Source organism: Aspergillus brasiliensis, assembly GCF_001889945.1.
Source record: "Aspergillus brasiliensis CBS 101740 unplaced genomic scaffold ASPBRscaffold_19, whole genome shotgun sequence".
Classification (NCBI taxonomy): Eukaryota; Fungi; Ascomycota; class Eurotiomycetes; order Eurotiales; family Aspergillaceae; genus Aspergillus; species Aspergillus brasiliensis.
Window position 1 is genome coordinate 200,692 of NW_027137460.1, and position 19,826 is coordinate 220,517.

Genomic DNA, 19,826 nt, shown 5'->3' on the forward strand with positions numbered 1-19,826 from the left:
GTGACTGATCGGGCGAAGGGGGAGGGGAGGGAAGGGGGGAGTTCAAGGAGCGACTCGGGGGTGAGGTTGACGACCACAAAGAGCACTCACTCAAATCATGACCAGCGAAGCAGTTTAAGCAAGCGGGAAGTGAAGAAGCTCAGGGACCGCCGGTTTCAGGTCGGCTTTCCACTTTGGACGGGGCCCAGCGGCTCCGCGCGGCTTTCCGGCTGCAACGACGCGCACTTGTCCCGCTTTGGGCTTAGCCTGGCCTCTTTGGGACATGACCCTTAACACGTGAGACTTGGTCATGTGATAAGGGTCACGTTGCTGTGGCTAGAACATCACGTGAGTATTACCGAGGCATCTCGTTGCTCCTCCGCCTTTCGGGGGTTCCGCTGCTGCATGCCGGGGGCTACCATACAATAATAATCCCCACGCGCCTTATCTCTGTGTCTCTCTCTTTCTTCCAGCCATGATAACTGTCACAACGAGGGAATAGCTCTCCCCCAGATTGATCTACCAATCATTATCTCTCTCAACCGGCGTTCAAATTCCCACACTACCCTCACAATGGCCGACGAAGATCTCTCCTTGACCACCTCCGCTCCGACACCGTCCGTCTCTCCCTCGGCCTATTTCTACCCATTTGCTACCTCGCCAGATATCATTCGGTCGCATGAGAAGGATGTCTTTATGACAGGGAGTTTGACAAGCCAAGCACATTCAATCGTGCGCTCTCTCCGTGGAGCTCGCTATGCACACACGCACTCCGATGCCATCAAACACCTTACCGAGATCCTTTACTTTGCCTTGACCACCTTTGTCGGAAACCGAACCCTAGGAGAAGAATACTGCGATCTGGTCCAACTAGAAGATGACACCCTTCAGCTTCCTTCTCTCCCCAGACGAGCCGGATACATCCTGAGCAGTATCTTGCTGCCCTGGACACTGCAGCGGATCCTCCCCGCTTTCCGTCAACGACTGCGATCGAAATTGGAACGCAGTATCGCTCGACAACAGTTCAAAGCATCGCAAGCCAAGAAAACAACAGTGGAGCAAGCTAAAGACAAGAAGTCAACCAAGGATTCGTCATTCTTCACGAAACTGCGGATTCAGAAATACATCCTCGAGCATCTGGATTCTATCACGTCGCTGTCACCTATATACGCCGTTAGCATCGCAACGTTCTACTTCACGGGCGCTTATTACCATCTCTCGAAGCGGTTTGCGGGCCTACGATATGTATTCACGAAAAAGGTGGAGGAGGGTGAACAACGTGTTGGCTATGAGGTCCTGGGTGTGCTGCTTGTCTTGCAGATCGCTGTACAGGGCATCCTGCATATCAAGAAGGTCGGGGCCGATCTGGGACAGGAAAATGAAAATAGTGAGCTTGAAGCAGACGGTGGTATGAAGCAGTATGGAAGCTCTCTGATATCGTCTCTCGAGAACCCCTCCTCGCTTCCTCTCCTTCCGGCTTCTGCTGCCCGGTACGATTTCTCAGAAGATTCAAATGCGATTCCCTGGATCCCTACAGGACAGCAGCGTAAGTGTACGCTCTGTCTGGAGTTATTCAAGGACCCGAGTGTTACAACCTGTGGACACGTCTTTTGTTGGACGTGTGTGCGGGATTGGGTACGGGAGAAGCCCGAGTGCCCTCTTTGTCGGCAGGAGGTGCTCTTGTCGAAAGTACTGCCTTTGAGAGGATGATGCTTGTCATTATATTTCGATCTTATGACTTTACAGGTGCTGATATCATGATGTTCCTATTTTACAGCGCTGTTGATACACATGACTGTATCATGTCTTCTTGTCTATAATTATACCCCTTTCATTTCAGAGGCAATCTTGGCAGACTCAATTGTAAATGACTTTCTATTCAGTTCCTGGCGATATAGCTGTATATGTTGATTCTAGCAGGGGTATCATATCATGTTCTAGCTCTGTGATCAATATAGATCAAATATTCGGAGAGTATGGCCTTGAAACCTGCTTGTTCCAACCTTCAATGAAACACATCAAGTCGCTATGTCTATTCCAAGCAGCAACTAACCCGTCTGCTCACGGAAGAATGCAAGTGCTGTGACACCATCCAACTCCTTTGTATCGTCACTCTGCTTCCACGAAGTAAGCCATCAAGGCTTGATCACTTCAACATCATCCGGCACCGTCGTCACGGTCGGCTCTCGCACAATACGAATCGGCAGATCCAAATCCGCATGAGCAGGCAACGGAGGCCGAGAGTCGAGGGCCTTCCGCTTCGCATTCATAGTATCAAACAAGCAGATACAAGCATAAGAATCGGATGCAGCATCTACACCAATAGTTAGTGCACTCGTTAACCACGTATCAGCAATCAAAAGTTGACAAATAGAATAAAACCTACATTGAACCTGACGATAGCTCAAAGACACCGTCCAATCACTGCACCTCACATCTTCCGCTTTCTCCAAGGGGAGCCCCAAATGCTCCTCGACCTGCTCGCTGAGATTGACAGGTCGCTTGTTGATGAGTTTCGGGTTAGTCTGGCAGTATTTCACCAGCTTGTGCAGATGGCTCAGCTCAAAGATCCCGTGCGCGTCGATCTTGAGATACTTGCGGAGGCGGGTGCAGTCTGCTTTGATTGAGACTCCGAGCTTCGTGATATCTGGGGATTCGATAATTTGTTTCAACGATGGAGGGACCAGGTCGCTGAGTTTTCTACCTGGTCTGAAGAGCGCGACATGGAAGAGAGCGATCCGCTCCCGGTTTGCGACTTGGATCAGGGAGACGTTGTCTTGGATGCTGTTCCAGGCGGAGGCCTGCGCTTTCCATTCCATGTCGAAGCCGAGGATCTTGTCATGTAGAAAGAGTCGCGCAACGTCTTCGCTGCTTTTGAGTGTTTTGCAGTAATGCACAATGATGTTCTTGCCTTCGGGGCTCTTGAGCATGGTGTGGCTCCAGAATTTGGGGGTTGGGGGGTCCTCCGCTGGTGTGAGGACTGGTTTTGGCTCCTCTGCTGCCGGGTGATTTTCCGGGGCAGGCTCGTCTATGTCATTGTTGATTGGAGCCAATGTATGTGACCTGGCTAGCAGTACTGAAGTTTCTGGTGTCTGGAGTTCTTCGACATCTTTACTGTCGATCATTGGTCGCGGGACTGTAGTCGAGCTATAACATCTTTTTTGTGCTGGAGTTCCATGAGCTGAGATCCAGCGATCATGAAATGCAAGTTTTGAAAGTCCCGTATATGGAGAGGTCTGATAGCAACATCTCGAGTTGCTGGCCTGTGAAGGCCGGGATTTTAGTTCACAGGACCAAGTGTGGATCCTGGAGGAGAGACGCCTTGTTTCTGGTAGGCTCTGTATAGCGCATCTCTCATACTTGCTCGAAATGGAACGAGCAAAGCAGCGACTTCTATCCAAGGTAGAAGACGACCTGCTCGTTAAGCCATTCGGCGTCATGTACTGAATCAAGACGCACGGCCTGCGCAGCGACCTTGAGCGAATGGCTGTTATGGTGGCCTGAGAATGTATGTACATATATCCATTAACCAAGCTAATATAAAAGTAAGTATTTGTTTCCTCGTGAAACGGGGTGGGATTACCAAGGCATAGCTGTTAGTTCGCGGTGAGCCATAAGTACTAGACGAGCTCAAGAGAATAATTAAAGTGACGCTTGCCGCCGGCTCTTCTATCACCGCCACCGGTCTTTAAAGATCGCGTCAAGTCTCACAAGTCACGCAAAGCAATCCAACTGAAAGAAGTCCATGATACAAATATAGCACATAACACTCTGCTCGACTAATTTATCATGTTGGATTTCTGCCGCCTTGAAACAGACAAAGTGACAGGGCGTACCTGAAAATCACCCCGACGAAGCGGACCGCGATTGTAGATCTGATTGGGGCAGGCTATCCGGGCCGGATAAACTCTGCCACCGGGGACCGCCAAGAATGTCTGGATGGAATCATTCCAGCATCCGTTCGTCAAGTCCGCTCGCTTCATTTTCTATATCAAATCTAGGCGAAGGGTTCGTGTTCTCCACCTAGAAGACAAAAAGTAAGTCGTCTATGGAGATAAACTGCACATCTTAAGGGATACTTGCTGAGATGAAAGTAGCTGCTTAATAAACTAATCAATCCGCAATGGCGTCACAACTTCTTCCTCTTGGTAAATGACCCTGTCAGAAGCCGCGTATACATGGCATTCTTTTGAACGATTAATTGCTAACTTGTGCGACAGAACTGATCGACAAGTGTGTCGGATCCAGGATATGGGTCATCATGAAGAATGACAAAGGTCTGCTTGGATATCTCTCCTGCGGGGGAGGGGTAGACGATAAGCTAGCTAGCTAACATGCATTCAGAATTCTCTGGGACGCTACTTGGATTCGATGACTACGTCAGTAAGTAAATTTCCTATCCTGGGTGTACGATGCACGAGTTTGAACTTGAACTAATTTGCTGCAGACATGGTTCTGGAGGACGTGACTGAGTTGTAAGTCCCTTTATCTGCTATTTGAATGGAGTTTTTTTTACCCCCGAGGCTCGTTTATTCTTCGCTGTCGTTCTGTGAGTGAAGTAAGGAACATCTACTAAGAATTCAATAGCGATTACACCGGCTCTCAAGTGAAGCTGCCCAAGATCCTGTTGAATGGAAACAACGTCTGCATGGTATGCGTCCAGTCACTCCCACTGTGTTATTGATCATGCTCCAGACTAACACTCTTTATTATTCAGTTGATCCCCGGTGGTGAGGGACCCGTCGGTAGCTCTTAGGTCATGATATCCACGATTCTTCTTCTTTATGCCAAAATAATTCTAGAATGAATGAATGCTCATGATTGAGATAGAAGGTAGTGATGATGGAGTTTACTTCTGACATCAAAGCCTGAGCACTAAGGTATTGGGATTTAGAGATACAATTAGCTGCAAATGTCCCAATCAGACCACAGAATAACTCTTCGTAGTAGACCCCTCTTACTCTTTTTGCCACTATTTATACTGTCCAAAGACACGATATTAACACGTTGAAGGCCACGCGGAAGTAACACCGTTCAAGTCCTATCGATTATATGTTACCGTCTTACAAAACCCCCTCCTACTGGGAAAACAGGCCCAAAGTACAGTCCTAGTATGCAGGATCACTTGTTCTGCAAGGAGCCCCAACGCAGGTACTGGTCAGCAGTGATTGAGCCAAAAAGCAGATACAAATGATCGGACAACATTCGCTGGACAAAGAAAGCATATACTAGTAGTCCGCAGCAGCATGGATAGATTAGTACTAGCACCTGAGGTATATTATATACTACTCAGTACTTACTAGTAGTACTACTATACATCTAATAATGAGAACACAAGTAGACTTCCGATATATCATAGATATTCCCATTGAATACACTTCTCACGATATATTTCCTAATCAGTACAACGGTGTTTCAAAATGCTGTGTAGCAAAAATCATGTAGTATGATGTGGATAGTTAAGTGCTACAATCTTGAACAACACTAGTGTCTACATAACAGGCTAAAAGCTTGGAAACAGATACGTAAGCACACTGTGGATGTTACTTCCTACCTACCAGCCAGCAACTAACAGCTACCTACTACCTAAGCACCGAAGTAGTGATAATACTACTAGTACCTAAATAGGCATTCTACTCGACCCTCATCTATCTTCTTCCTCCCACACGCAATCTATCCATCAGTCCGACCACTCATCCCCAAACTTCAACAGCAACAACCCCCACACACCCGCCACAGTCCCCCGGAACCAAACCACCAGCGTCGCATCACCTTTAAACCCAATTTACCCCAGACGTTCCCCAACCCCAAGACCCAAGGATGTCCGAGAGAAACAGATAATCGAAAAAGAAAAGCCGGGGTAAACATGGGCATGGCATGGCATGGCATCATGCATGGTCTGTTCTGCGGGGGAAATGGAAACTATTATGTAACAGATTGTTTCCCCGCAAAAATAAAAGTGGGCGAGTTCCAAGTCAGTCAGTCAGCTGAGTTTATACACTAAAACTACCCAAGTAACTTTAATTTAGGTACTTATAGCCCCAAAATTACGTACTTGAGAGAGGTTCTCGGACTATCCCCGAAAGGAGCCATGGTTTAAACTGAGGAAAATGAATACTACGTAGATAACTTTTGGGGTCAAATCATTAGTGTCATGTCACTAACACTGATTCATGGGTTTGAGTTGTTGGTTTGCGGGGATTTTTAGCTTTTTCCGTGCCTTCTGCCGCAGTGCCGAGGGACGGGCGGGAGGAGTCACTACGAGCTAGGAATCATGTCGTGTCGTGTCGTGTAGTGTACTTTGATGAGCTATTAAGTTGGGACTTTTGTGTGTGTGTATGTGTGTTGTAACTCAATTACTATTTACTTCATTCTTTCTAGATACCGTAGTCTGTATACTCAGTTGCTTTTAGCTTTTCAATGCTTGCTTTCGTATAGTTATGGGGCGTACCGCCCCATGGATAGAGCCTGAGGACCCTACTCGATAACTACGTACTACTGGATGGGTTTGTTGGCCGCACTGGATTGATTGATTTGCCTCTGGTCATGTTGTAGCAGCAAGGGGCAATTTCAAGAGACAGCCTTGAGGGCGCATAGACCCGGCTGGGTCTAGAGTTAGCACAGCCTCATTATCTTTATTGACATTCGAACGTTCGACCTCGGTAGATAGAGCAAGGCTCTGTGTAGTGTCCATGTAAGCTCTTCCTGCGAGTGACCGGACCGGTCGCACAGCTGCCCAGTGGGTATCCATCCCAACGCTTGCTGGTAGCTACATAGTCGCTTGACCAAAGAAACGTTGTAGATCTCTTACTCAGATTCGCACCGGGCCGGTGAAAGTGTACTGTGGGAAACTGGGAATCTTGTCCTTTCCGGTGGTGGTATAGTGGGGATTTCCTGCTTCTATACAGGTGCTGATGTACTACTCTTCGCACGAGTCCCTTCAGCTGGCAATAAGATTGGATTCTGGTTTTACTTTTTTCTTAGCCTTGCAGATTACTATGTTAGTTGAAGTATCCGCTTCCCGCTCGGGCACAGCTCATGACACTGAGAAGGGGGTCCGCAGCATTAACATCTTCTGTTATGGACTAATATGGCAGGGCTGCATGTCGGAGCATTGGCAGCAACTAGAAAGATAGTAGCTAGAGCGGAGCGGCCCAGGCGTCAGGCTACCATCTGCAGCTTCTCGAAGAAGTTGCATGGTCTTGCCCAGACAGCCAGACTGACAGACCAACAGGCAGACAGTGTAGCACCACATTTCACATGGCCACATGGCACGGCTGTGCTTTGCCCGAAGCTATCCCCATTATTGCATCCGGTGTCAGACATGTCATGCGAAGACGTGAGCCATAGATTGATTCTCTGGAATGGCACCACTCCAGAGGCAAATCAGTAGAGCTAGCTCCTACCAAAAAGAAATAGGGAACCTCGCAAGAGGCAAATCAACAAACCCCTGGCATAAGGGAAGACCTGGCGACGAACCATGGACGGCTTATACGAGCCGGCGATATCCGACATTGCCACTAAATACCATGGAAACCTGATTGAAGGACTCCAGAGGGGATAGACTAAGCAGTAATTCGGACATTCTGATTCAACGGCCTCGTCAAGCTCTCGCGCCGAGAGAAGGAAAACCACTGGCTTCTATCGGTCTTCCATGGGTTCCCCTAGCAGGGACGAACGTACGGGGTGAGCGAGCGGGTGTGTAGTGCAAAGCTTAGAGGCCCGATCGATCAGGAGAACCGAAGCCAAATGACAGGCAAACGTTCCAGAATCCAGCCAGGATTGGAATAAGCAAGGGATAGTAGCCACTAATATCTTAATACCGAGCCTTCCTTCAGGATCTATGAGGAACTGTAGTACTACTGTGTAGAAAAAGGAAAGAGTAGTGATGGGAAGGGGTGGCAACTGATGGACAATGACTGTGCCTTGTTGTTCATGTGTGCGAGATGAGCTCCTGAGTACGGTTTGTGGCTGTCTGTATACTAATTCGTTACCTTGTTCATATGTTGCGCCATCATGACACAGGCATCAGTAGTGATGTACCTGAGCGCTCTATAACATCGAATGGCCTTAAACGGATATTGTTCTGATGATCAAGTCGGTTAGGAACCGGACCACGACGGAGGTAGTATAGTACGAAGGGGGCGTGGATAATGTCTTGATAGGCAGAAAAATGAACTCACCGAACCGACCGCAACAAGAGCTTATCAACATCCCTGCATCCGCGGTCTGATTGGCTCCAACCCCAGCCGCGTAAATTCTGTGGGTGCGGAGATGATTTAGTTTTAGTTTTGGCGCCTCCAGCCGGTTATGCTTCCTTCCTAAAAGAAAATACCTCGGAAAGTCCACTAATTCTCGCCAGGACCGGCCAGTTACTGAAGAAGAAGAGAGGTCAGAGTAATTCACTATGAGGTCTGATTTGCCCTAGTAGAAGATTAGAAACATATGTTGCAGGAGAATCCATTCTAGTAGCGTAGGTATTTTTTCCTGTAGGTTACCCATTAGCTGAGATAGTACTTGTAGTAAGTCCTAACTTGTCATAACTCGGGCAGAAGCGGGACACGTGGATTATGATAGGCGGCAGCGGACGGATTTCTACTGTGGGATAATACGAGATGCTAAGAGGATAGACTACTACCTTCCATGCACATGGGGCGCCAAGCACGATTCTGATACTTACGAGCTGAGTAGCACAATCAAAATCGAGGGGGAAAAAAGAAAAGATAGAAAATAAACGGAAGCAAAAATGACTACAAATTATTAGGTACGTGGTTTTGCCCCCCAACGAGGCACCAGCAGTGAAGGGGGGAGGTGCCATGATAACCTGATAAGTATTTAAGCTGGGGAAGAAAGAAACCAGCAGAGATAAGGTGAGTACAAAGAGTACTAGTAGTACTTTGGGCCGGAGATAAGGGTGGATTGTTTGGGGCGGGTCTCCACCCCAGGATGGAACCCTGGGGGGGTCCATGGACCGCAGAAAGCCAAGATAGCGAGATAGCTAGCCTAGTGAGGACCGGAGAGATAGGCATCAACCCATCCCTGAAACTCAGGTCATTTAGTTACTTGCTACTTGGAATCATGAAACCATGAACCATACTGGCAGCGAGAGAAGCCTCCATCGACTGCTTTGCTGCTTTTGAATCACACGATGAACCTAGTTGTAGGGGACAGTGTGGTATTGGTTCGGAAATTAACGAGGTCATAGTGGCGTGGAAACCTTAAATGAAGAAAAATACTACCTTCTTCCGTCACTGATGATGAGGTGATTTTCAATTTCATTATTTCCCCCGTCAGCCCGATCGCTGTTGCGACTGCAGCTTCAGCCAACTGGTGTAGATCAAGACACTCCCTTTTCCATTAATCCCCTCTCCTTAAATTCTCTTTCATACAGACGAAGATAGAATCATCGTGGATAGTAGAGCATTAATACTTGTCGTTTGATAAAAATCCAAGCGGATCTAGAAGGGGTGTTACAACGTGCCATCGTAAGACGCAGCGCCGGGAGCCTAAGCAGCAGAGGGAGGGTGGCTTGTTTTGGCTTATCAGTAAGTTAGTAGTAGTAGTAGTAACCCCCCCGATAACCAGTTATCTTGGGAGGCGTTTTAGTTGTTTGCAGGTCGTAATAATCATCCCTAAAGCAAAGAGTAACAGTTAATAATGCCTTGCGGAACCACCAATCAGATCCATTAAGTATCCTTCTCTTGCTCTTAATCAATGAGGTGGTACTCGAGGGATTCCCCCGGGCCCATGGTCAACGCGACGCTGTCACCGATTGGTTGTCCTCTATTTGTCGCACACCAGTTTACAGTTTAGCCTTTTCCCCCCATAACTCGAAAGTAAGTAGACAGAGCGCATCCGGCTATTCATGGGCCCAGCTCGAGTCGCAGCAAGACGTTTGCCTCCACTAGTAATCTGCGGCCTCCCTGCCCGTTTGGCTCGGCCACATGGATTATGGCCGATATCAGGCCCGCAACTGGACCTGCTGAGCTTGTTAAGTGGTTCTTCCCACTGCTCGTGGACTGGGGCCGTAATTACGCCCATGGGTGGGTTGGAACCGTCGGGGATTCCTGCTGTGACCTATATCGCCCAGTTCTTATTTAAATAAAATAAAAACCCCTGCATCCTGGCCAGCAATAAATAATGTCTCAGAGGGAATCTCCCATTTCCCCGATTCCACTTCTCTACGGGAAAGAAGTAAAAAACACCTGCCGCCCGTTTCCCCCAACGGTGTCGATATTCCCTTAAGCTCTTCCCCTACTGTTACTATATTGGGGATTTGAGATACCTTCACTTGCACGGCCTGCAAACCAACATTCATCATCATCTCTGGAGTTGCTTCCCCTCCTCTCAACCACACTCTCCTACTACTTTCCTCACCCTCTCTTCCCATTCTCCCCTAACGTTGCTGGACTGGCTTTGGTGAACACGTTGTTCGTTTTTTTGTTCCATTTGAGTCGTTGTATACCATCGCAACCAGTGTCACAACCCTTTCAGCCATGGAGAAAGATTTCATTGAACCCAAGTCGGAGCCCTCGTTCGGCGATGCTCCTCCACTCTACGGCGAATCGGAAGCGACCAAAGGCAGCGTTGGCCAGCGCATATTGGATAGTTTCAAGAGAGATCCCAATGCTCGTGCCTCGTCGCATCACGAACCGGGTCACGATGGGAAGACCTTCGATATCGAGAATGCCGCTCAGAACACTGCTAGTTCCCCACTGGCGCGCAAACTCAAAGGTCGCCACCTTCAGATGATCGCAATTGGTGGTTCAATTGGTATGCATGGTCTCTTTCATGCCGAGATGCACGCCATCTGGCCTTCGCCCTTGCTGACTGCATGTGCGCTTTTTAGGTACTGGTCTTTTTGTCGGGTCTGGAAGCGTCCTGGCGGCCGGAGGTCCAGCCTCGGTCCTGATCGCTTATGCTTTGATCGGCTGCATGCTTTACTGCACAGTGCACGCGCTGGGTGAAATGGCCGTTCTCTTCCCTGTCGCTGGTTCGTTTTCGCACTATTCCACTCGCTTCATCGATCCCGCCTGGGGTTTCGCCATGGGCTGGAATTATCTGCTGCAGTGGCTCGTGACCCTACCCACTGAGATTGTCGCCGCCTCCTTGACTGTCGATTACTGGGAGTCGGGCGTCTCCAATGCTGCCTGGGTCGCTATTTTCTGGACGGTCATTGTGTCCATCAACATGTTCGGTGTCAAGGGTTATGGTGAAGCAGAGTTTGTGTTTTCCATCATCAAGGTCACCGCCGTAGTTGGCTTCATGTGAGTCTATCAGATCTGCCCCTCGAATATTTATGATGAGGTGAGGGTTTACTGACTTCATGCAGCATTCTCGGTATCATCCTGACTTGTGGCGGCGGGCCCCATGGTGGATACATTGGTGGAAGATATTGGCATGACCCAGGTGCCTTTCACAACGGCTTCAAGGGTCTTTGCAGTGTTTTCGTGAATGCTGCATTTGCATTTGCGGGTACTGAGCTGGTTGGCCTTGCCGCCGCAGAGACCGCGAATCCTCGGAAATCGCTCCCGACCGCCGTCAAGCAGGTGTTCTGGCGTATCACCCTCTTCTACATTGTGTCTCTTACCTTGGTCGGCCTCCTTGTGCCCTACAACGATTCTCGACTGCTCGATGGATCGTCTAGCGCCGATGCCAAAGCGTCCCCGTTCGTCATCTCCATTGTGAATGCGGGAATTTCTGGACTGCCTTCTGTTATGAACGTTGTCATCATGATTGCTGTGCTCTCCGTTGGCAATGCAGCTGTCTACGGCTCTTCGAGAACCCTGGCGGCCCTGGCTGAGCAACAGCAGGCTCCCAAAATCTTTGCCTACATCGATCGCAAGGGCCGTCCTCTTCCAGCTCTCATTGTCGCCTCGGCGTTCGGTTTACTTGGATTCCTGGCCGCTTCCGATAAGGAGTCCGAGGCATTCACATGGATGATGGCCATCTCGGGTCTTTCCTCCATCTTCACCTGGGGCTCAGTCTGCCTGTGCCACATCCGCTTCCGTCGCGCTTGGAAATTGCAAGGACACAGCCTCGATGAGCTGGCTTTCCGGTCCCAGCCTGGTGTTATTGGTTCCTGGATTGGGCTCATCTTCAACTGTCTCGTTCTGATTGCTCAGTTCTGGGTTGGCTTCGCACCCAGCGGCTATGCTGACATGTCAGCTGCTGAGTTGGTTTCCAACTTCTTCTCCAATTACCTTGCTGCGCCGGTCGTGTTGGCCTTCTACATCCCCTACAAGCTTTGGTTCAAGACCCCCTTCGTCCGGGCCAAGGACATGGATCTCCAGACCGGTCGTCGCGATCTCGACATCCAAGCGCTCATCGAAGAGGAAAAGGCGGAACAGGCGGCCTGGCCTGCGTGGAAGAAGGTGTGGAAGTTCTTCTGCTAAGCTGGGTTGGCTTTAAATTTTCCAAGGTGTTGGGGCTTGTTTCATGCTTGGGCTGTGTTTTCTTCCATCGATTTCCCCTTTTGCGCTTGAATAATGTATGACTATGATCATGCCTCCCTCTTCAGAATTATGTCCATAAATTCGCATATTGATCAGCGCTGATTCGATGCATCGGATGGCGAATGTTCACTGTATGAGATCATGTACTCGACGAAGACCGTCATCACTATTAGGAACTGAAAGAAGATATCTTGACAATGAACGAATTGAGATCAATTGTATGGATTTTCGTGTTTAGATCAATGATATAGACTCTAAGAATAGAAACATGTCGACTTTGTGGTGCCAAAAAAGCAACATGACAGCAACTGTCGGCAATGCCGTGTTTTGGATCTGCTGCCAATCTCCAGGCTTGGCGTGTTTGCACCTGGAGACCAACAGACAAGTAAGGAACCAAAAAATACCTACGGAGTATTGATGGCGTATCTACGCTGTCTATACATACAGGGGAAGATCAGTGGGTGCAGATGTGCCAGATTACTAACGCCTTGTCGACCACCAGTTCTCCTCCTTTGTGTCTAGTGGAAGCAATCGTCTTCGTAGCCTTCCTTCCTGGGTAATGATCTGAGAGTTCGGCTCTTTTCCTCTCCCATTATTTTGGGTGACCGGTGCTGCTATGGGTCTTCCCAAAATTCCCACCAGCCCTAAAGAACTAGGAAACATCAGGCGTGGTTGGGGGAAATCAATCTAAGACAAGCTGTAATAGCGTAATATTTCACGGAGCCCCCAAAAATAGCCACCCGGCAACCACACGTGATAGCTGAGGCGCCAACGGTCTAGTTTCAGGTCGGTAAAGCGGTAAATTACGCATGACGGAGAAGCCCAAGAAGAGCCGGGCGAGAAAGTTGCTTTTCCTTTCCAAAAGATCTCGGCCAACCTTGAACCTAAGATCCAGTCTCCCCTGTTGTCATCCGTCTGGCTGTCTCATACTGCAACTAACTAAACTTCCACCCACCCCCCGTTGCAATTTGACCACCTTTTTCCTTTTTAACGTTCCTTCTATCTTCTCTCTCTCTCTCTTTTCTGCTTTACTATTGCTTGTTCACGTCTTCTCTTGTACTCCCCTTGTTTCTCACGCTTTCGACCCAATTTACACCCCCCTCTCCTCACCAACCTAACTGGTCTCCTGTAGCCGCCCTCGCATACCCGTCACCGGGCCTATGTCTCCTCGCAGCCGCTGTGTGCCACTATAGCATCCCGTCAGAGGTGGTTATTTATCCGGCGCTTGCAAAACAGAGCTGGTTTCTCTCCGTTGCTTCTAGGCATTCTTATCGGCATTCCTCTTAACGCAGCGTCTTTTTTGGTGGTGGTGCATCGGAAAGTTTACACTGGTCGCCTAGAGTCGGTGACGAACGCCGGCCGTTTCCCTCTAGGTTCAATTTCGCTCTCAGCTTGATCGCGCACATCGCTTCAAGTCCGAACCAAAGCAATTCTCCGTTGACGTCAGCTTGCCTGGTTCCTTCAATATGCCTGGTTTCGCGGATTCGTTCTGGACCCCCGACTACGCCACCGGTCTGGGGGTGCTTTACGGGAAACTCCAACAAGGCGCCGTCGAGAACAAGCAGATCATCACTATTGCTTCTATGCGCGCAGATGCGGAGGAACAGTATGGTCTGAAATTGGGGGATATTGCGCCGACCGTGGATCGGGTCACGCAAACGGGATTCGGAAAAGATGACGGGGCAAGCGTGAGGAAGGTTGGTACTTCTCTACTCGTGCGGAAGGCTCTGATCTCGGTGGTACTAATATCAGGTATTTCTGATTCTAGGCTTACGAGGGAGTTCGCACGGAAATGGTCGAGGCATCCAAGAACCACCAGAAGATCGCGTCGAACATTCGGGAGCTAGTCGTCAATCCCTTCAGGCGTTGGTGCGACCAGCACGAGGCTCGAATCCAAAATTCCCACGATGATCTCCAGGCTCGAATCAAAGAACATACAAAGCAGGTGGAGCTGGTCAAGAAGCTCCGAAGCCATTATTTCAACAAGTGTCGTGTGGTTGAAGATCTGGAGGAAGAAAACAAACTTGCTTTCCAGGCCCCCGAAACGAGTCCGAAAATCAAGCCCACCCCCAAGATCGTTTTGCCCGAAGAACAGGAGGAGGAAGAACCCGTGGAGATTGGCGATCGCATCTACCCTCCGGAGGATTTGAAGAAGCTTCTGACACATATGCTGGAAACCATCAAGATTGGCGAGGTCAAGGTACCGATCATTGGCACATATCAGAACACATCGACCGGTGCGGATATTGTGGATTATACCCAGAAGTACCTGAACGGAACTAGTATCACCTATTCGGAGAGAATCGGGCAGGATCTCGTTGATAATGGGTTTCTCCGCCTGGTCGGCAACATGGGCAGCACCTTCGCGAACAGCTCCAAGATGCGCTACCAGTGGCGCCCTAAGGTGTTCCAGATCACCGGTGTCCCAGAGAAGAAGAAGCCTCTTATGCGCGTAACTTCTGTGGCAACAAGTGAGGACGGCAGTGAGTCTCCGCTGACCTCTGTTTCTGAGATGCTGGCCGGCTGGAATCCTCTCAACAACCCCTACCCCAACGAGACACCGGCGGAGAAGTTGCGCAGGGAAGCTCGCGAGGCCGATGAACGGTACAAATCCGCAGTACGCAAGCTGGACATGATTAGATGCAAGCTTGAGGAGGAGGTTGTTGAAAACTTGCGCTTCATGGAGCAGTGTGAGCTTGATCGCCTCAAGGCAATCAAGGCTGTGATCCTGGATTTCTCGGGCGCCATCAGCAATGTCATTCCCAACCTGCAGAGCACGGTTGACCACATGATGCTCTACCAAGAGACCATTCAGCCGCTAGGCGATCTTCGTTACCTTTTAGAGAACTACCGGACCGGTGGTTTCGTACCTCGTGTGCAGGCGTATGAGAACTACTACGGATCTGTGGAAGGTATGCACTCTGCCGACTGGATATAGAGAGGCTTCGGTGTTTGCTAACCCGTTTCAGATCAAAATTTCGGTGTTGACCTTGAAGCAAGAGCCAGAGCCGACCGCAAGCGGGTTCCCATCGTGGTCACCACTCTGCTGACCTACCTGGACAATCGTAAGTTGGCATAGACTACCGCTTTGGAATGCTTTAAATCTAACTTGGGTAGGCTACCCTGACCTTGAGGGTGACGAGGCACGACGTGCGATCTGGCTTTATGATGTGCCTTTAGCAGCGACACACCACCTCCGTAGCGCATTGAACAACAGCAAAGCGGATTATAACGAAATCTTGGAGAAATACGAAATCCCCATCATCGCGAGTGTTCTAAAACTGTACCTCCTTGAGTTGCCAGGTTCGTACACATCCTTACCTTTACTTCCATGATACAAGACTAACAGCTGCCGTAGACTCTCTGGTTTCTTCTCAAGTTTACGAAATTGTCAAGACGATCTACTCGACTACTGCTCATGAGACCACGGAAGAGGGCCGCATCAAGGTCCTGCAAAGCACTCTTGGACAACTCCGTCTCAACAACATTGCCACGCTTGACGCTATTATGACCCATTTCACGCGCTTGATTGACCTTACATCTGCCGACGAAACTTATGTCTCTGCACTTGCTCAGACGCTGTCTCCTTGCATCCTCCGTCCCCGCACAGAAAGCAGCCTTACGATGAACGAACGGCACAGCTACCGCCTCATCCGCGATCTATTCGCTCACAAGGATGCCATCTTTGGTGAACTGAAACGCCAGTCAAGTGCCCTGGGGGTCAGTGGATCCACCAGTCGTCCTCGCGCCATCAGCACGGATGAGAGCAACCGTCGGGCCGCAATGGAGGCCCGGAACCGTGCTATTCTCGACCGCAGCCGTGCCAATAGCCCGGCTGCGCCCCAGAAGCATCGCCGCGACCGTTCCAGCGGCGCTTCGGAGACCCGACGTTTCCCCGTCAACGTGACGAGTCCCACTGAAAGACGGACCATCACCCGTAGCAGCCTGGATGTTCCCATCAACAGCGAATCTCCCACTGCTGCGGAGCAGATGACAAGCGTGAACATCAACGGTCCTGAGCCCACCACTAACGGCACCTTGAGCGAATCTCCTGTTTCCGCTGCCGCCAGCACAAGCCCCTCATCGGGTAGTGCCAGTCCTCCCCCTGCCGCGGAATCGGACGCTTCTGTGACCCCAACCACAACTCCCACCCAAGATACCGAGAAGCGCTCGTCGACGATCTCCCGGTCTAGCGTTTCCTACACTCGCAAACCCGGCCTCGGAAACCGTTCCAGCTTCCCGACCGTTGCAAGCACGGAGAGCGGCACAGACAGCAAGCGCAGTAGTCTCGCCGAGACCGAGCCGAAGGGCGTCACATTGGAAGACAAGCCAATGGACGATGACTAGACGTGTCTATGACTTATAGAAGCCTCCTACCTGTCTCACTCCAAGAGAGGAGATGGCAGAGCCAGGCTCAGAAAAGAATGTTTTGTTACCTTTATCATATCCTCTTTTCTTCCAAGGAACGAACGATGACGCTGCCGCCACCAATTTCCCGGGGAATACAAGGCAAGACAAGAGAAACACCGGGGGGCCTACGATAATACCAAGGGTACCGACTAGCATTGCTGACTTCCGTAAAAAATAAGCCTTGACCCCTGGACTCGCCTTCATACACGCAACCCAACAAGCACCATCTCAACCTAAAGCAGGTCTTATTGCTTGAGAATAGTGTCTTGTGTCGTGCGTGTATTTTGCTTGTGTTTCCATTGGCGGCGGCCCTGTTGAATTTGTTAGGTTCTTTTTGTCATCAGCTATCCATCTATCTACCTATCTACATCTATATGCCTCTCTTTCATCTTTCTTTCCCCTTTCACATACCCAACATCTTTTGTTGCTCCTCCTTTTCCGATCCTTTTGTGTTCTCACTTGATTGTGGTCATTGTACGTTATGTATGCATAGCTGCTCTGCTCTGTTGTGTTCAACTTATCTCGTCTTGTATTTTTCTTCTCTATCCATTTGACCTCGGTTAAGTTGGTCTCTTTTCTTTTTGCCTCTATAAGCGATATACTTTGCTGCGGATTCCTATTGTCCAGTTCATTGTATAGCATCATATCATATATCACGTCACATGCAAAGTCGACATGTAGAAAATTTACGTTCTGAATTTAGCTTCTTTTTTTCATGCGTAATTGATATTCATTTGTTGTAAGCTGTCATTATCATTTACTAGTTGTATGTATGTAACGCCGTATGCCAATGCGGGGAGTATCGCTAAGTGGATATGTGCATATGGATCTTTTTTTATCCAACGCCAAAAGAATGGGCTAACTGCCTGCAGTAGACATTCAAAAGTGCAAGCACGCTGGTTTTTGTACAACAAAAGGAACAGAGAGAACGTGTTTACAGCCCTTGACCGGTGAGCAGTCGCCTGAGGATACCTTCTCCCGCTCCGGATAGTTGCGTCTCAATCTCTTTCTGAGAGACGAAGCAGACTAGGCTCTGTTCATCCAACGCCTTGCTGGGCGTCATTGGGCCGTGGAGCTTGGAAGGACTGCGTCTCAGATCTGATCCGCCGGCGACTGTGCCACCCCGACCGCGGCCCTGGTATTCACCCACAAGGCCCATCGTTTCCAGGTTGCTCAGCACGTCCTTGAATTCGGTAGAGGTAAGTGGATGTAGGATGTTGTCTTCCCGACACAGGGTACAATATGTGTCGTACACTTGCTTGATCGTCGGCGCCGAATGCTTGGTCTTGGATGGGGTGCCCGGAAATTCACCTTGCCGCCGCTTCCGGTCCAGAGCAATCAAGGCACAGATGGCTGCCTTCTGCTGAAGGTTGAGCCCCTGTAGGCGCTGAACTGTTCCCTGCCCGAATGCCGCCGAAGTGATGCGCGCAACATGCGCAATGCTGGCTCGCGGCGCTGTGATAGCGGTGTAAGATAATGTTGGTGTCTGTTTAGGTGAAGAAGACTTTGACGAGGAGGAAAGATTGTTGTTTTCGACAAGGATTGTTTTCGACGGGCTCTCGGGGTTGGAATTCTGGGCCTCGAGCTTTTTGAGCGCTTCCTGTTCAATGAGATCGATGGCACGCTTGACCAGTTCGAACGCCTTCCGTAGATCGCCAGTCTGCGATGCCACCTTCTTCGAGCAAAGTTGAATAGCTGCTGGCTGGACAAAAGGAACGAAATTGGGGTCCATAGTGTGACCTTCCGGGAGTAAAGAGCGAAGACGATTGGTGATTACGCCGGCAATCTGACCAGCATTGTAAGGCAAAAAGGGAAGCAAGCGAGGCTTCAAGTTCTTGGCTTTCAATTGCGGGAGTGATCGATCAGTCAGATCTAGCGCATTGGCAATACCGATGAGCAAGAGTCTAGACTTTTCCTGCAACGACCACTCAAACAAGGACTGGAGGATGCCGGAATCTGCGGTGAGGAGATGATCAATCTCGTCCAGTGTGACCAAGAACATATCATCTTCTTCGTCGGATGTGAACATCACTCGTAGCCGATCTGGCTCGCTCTTCTTGAAGACATCGTAATCGTTGCAAAGATCCCCGATAAGCCTGCTATAGACGTCACGAGCACCCCGCATACTCGCGCAATTGAGATGTGCGATTTTGAGAGACTTCAAGTCCATATCATGGCACACCTCCTGTACCAAGGCACTCTTTCCAGTGCCAGGGGGACCACTAACATACAGACAACCACCTTTGCGCGAATCAACCCCATCTTGTATAAACGAGGTCAGTTTCTCCCGTTCGGTATCCCGACCAACTATCCGAGTCGAAGTTGCACCCCGTGCAAACATCTGCCTTGCTTCGGAGTATATGGTTTGCGCAGTGGTTGGCGTCGATATGTGTCGGGGCGTGCGTGGAGTCATAGATTTTCCGCCAATCTGAACGCGGTGTTTCGGTGTTGTCGGGGGAGGTGAGTCGAGTGCATCGCGGAATCTTGATTTCGAAGGTGTCTTGAGCTCAACCGGTGTCGAGTTTTCATCTACAACGATTAGTTTTAGCTCAAAAGAGACCAGAGGAGAAAACCAACCATTGACCGGATGTGTAGCATGGTTGCGCTTAACAGGTGATATGGCCGCTTTGCCAACCTGTACAGTACGCTTTGTCTGTCCACTTTCGGCTGAACCATTTGTTGATTCTTCCTGGGGCTCTTCTTGAATAGCGGTGCCATTGCCATTTCTCGTCCGTGACCGGAGTTGGCGCGGTTGCGGTGCAGGGGACTCGGTTTCTTCACGGACGCGAGATTGTTGCGTCCGGCGCCTGCTTGCTCGACGCACTGGTAATGATGGGACTGATACAGTGAGATGTCAGCAATATGATTCAAGATGAATTGCGAAGAAAGTGAGGAAAATGGGAGTCGTACCTTCCGGTTCGATAGCACCTCGCTGGCGCTTACCGAGGACCGAAGCAGCCATGTTATGATAGGTCCAAATAA

General features: G+C 49.7%; 6 protein-coding genes across 6 annotated transcripts; 4 read left to right on the forward strand and 2 right to left on the reverse strand.

Moving 5' to 3' along the window:
• Positions 1-413: 413 nt before the first annotated feature.
• On the forward strand, positions 414-2,140 carry pex10 (ubiquitin-protein ligase peroxin 10). The gene has a single exon (XM_067626134.1). It carries the CDS (start codon positions 553-555, stop codon positions 1,687-1,689), a length of 1,137 nt encoding a protein of 378 aa, XP_067473959.1. The 5' UTR covers positions 414-552; the 3' UTR covers positions 1,690-2,140.
• On the reverse strand, positions 2,115-3,594 carry ASPBRDRAFT_59507 (3'-5' exonuclease; the record flags this gene model as incomplete). The annotated part of the gene is made up of 3 exons (XM_067628066.1): positions 2,115-2,293; positions 2,366-3,513; positions 3,563-3,594. 3 exons carry the CDS (start codon positions 3,592-3,594, stop codon positions 2,115-2,117), a joined length of 1,359 nt encoding a protein of 452 aa, XP_067473960.1.
• Positions 3,595-3,952: 358 nt separating this feature from the next.
• Positions 3,953-4,931, forward strand: ASPBRDRAFT_48663 (RNA-binding protein LSM5). The gene is made up of 7 exons (XM_067626135.1): positions 3,953-4,016; positions 4,077-4,127; positions 4,200-4,256; positions 4,324-4,362; positions 4,427-4,454; positions 4,567-4,630; positions 4,697-4,931. The coding sequence occupies exons 2-7, from the start codon at positions 4,103-4,105 to the stop codon at positions 4,733-4,735; spliced, it is 252 nt and encodes an 83-aa protein (XP_067473961.1). The 5' UTR covers positions 3,953-4,016; positions 4,077-4,102; the 3' UTR covers positions 4,736-4,931.
• A 5,483-nt stretch (positions 4,932-10,414) lies between these two features.
• On the forward strand, positions 10,415-12,577 carry ASPBRDRAFT_48664 (amino acid permease GAP1). Its single transcript, XM_067626136.1, has 3 exons — positions 10,415-10,752; positions 10,829-11,246; positions 11,312-12,577. Exons 1-3 carry the CDS (start codon positions 10,476-10,478, stop codon positions 12,372-12,374), a joined length of 1,758 nt encoding a protein of 585 aa, XP_067473962.1. The 5' UTR covers positions 10,415-10,475; the 3' UTR covers positions 12,375-12,577.
• Positions 12,578-13,900: 1,323 nt separating this feature from the next.
• ASPBRDRAFT_137236 (GTPase-activating protein RGD2) lies at positions 13,901-16,781 on the forward strand (the record flags this gene model as incomplete). The annotated part of the gene is made up of 5 exons (XM_067618873.1): positions 13,901-14,131; positions 14,203-15,346; positions 15,404-15,499; positions 15,552-15,737; positions 15,793-16,781. 5 exons carry the CDS (start codon positions 13,901-13,903, stop codon positions 16,779-16,781), a joined length of 2,646 nt encoding a protein of 881 aa, XP_067473963.1.
• A 997-nt stretch (positions 16,782-17,778) lies between these two features.
• ASPBRDRAFT_79009 (AAA family ATPase CDC6) lies at positions 17,779-19,806 on the reverse strand (the record flags this gene model as incomplete). The annotated part of the gene is made up of 3 exons (XM_067629435.1): positions 17,779-19,373; positions 19,422-19,682; positions 19,755-19,806. The coding sequence occupies 3 exons, from the start codon at positions 19,804-19,806 to the stop codon at positions 17,779-17,781; spliced, it is 1,908 nt and encodes a 635-aa protein (XP_067473964.1).
• Between the last annotated feature and the right edge of the window lie 20 nt (positions 19,807-19,826).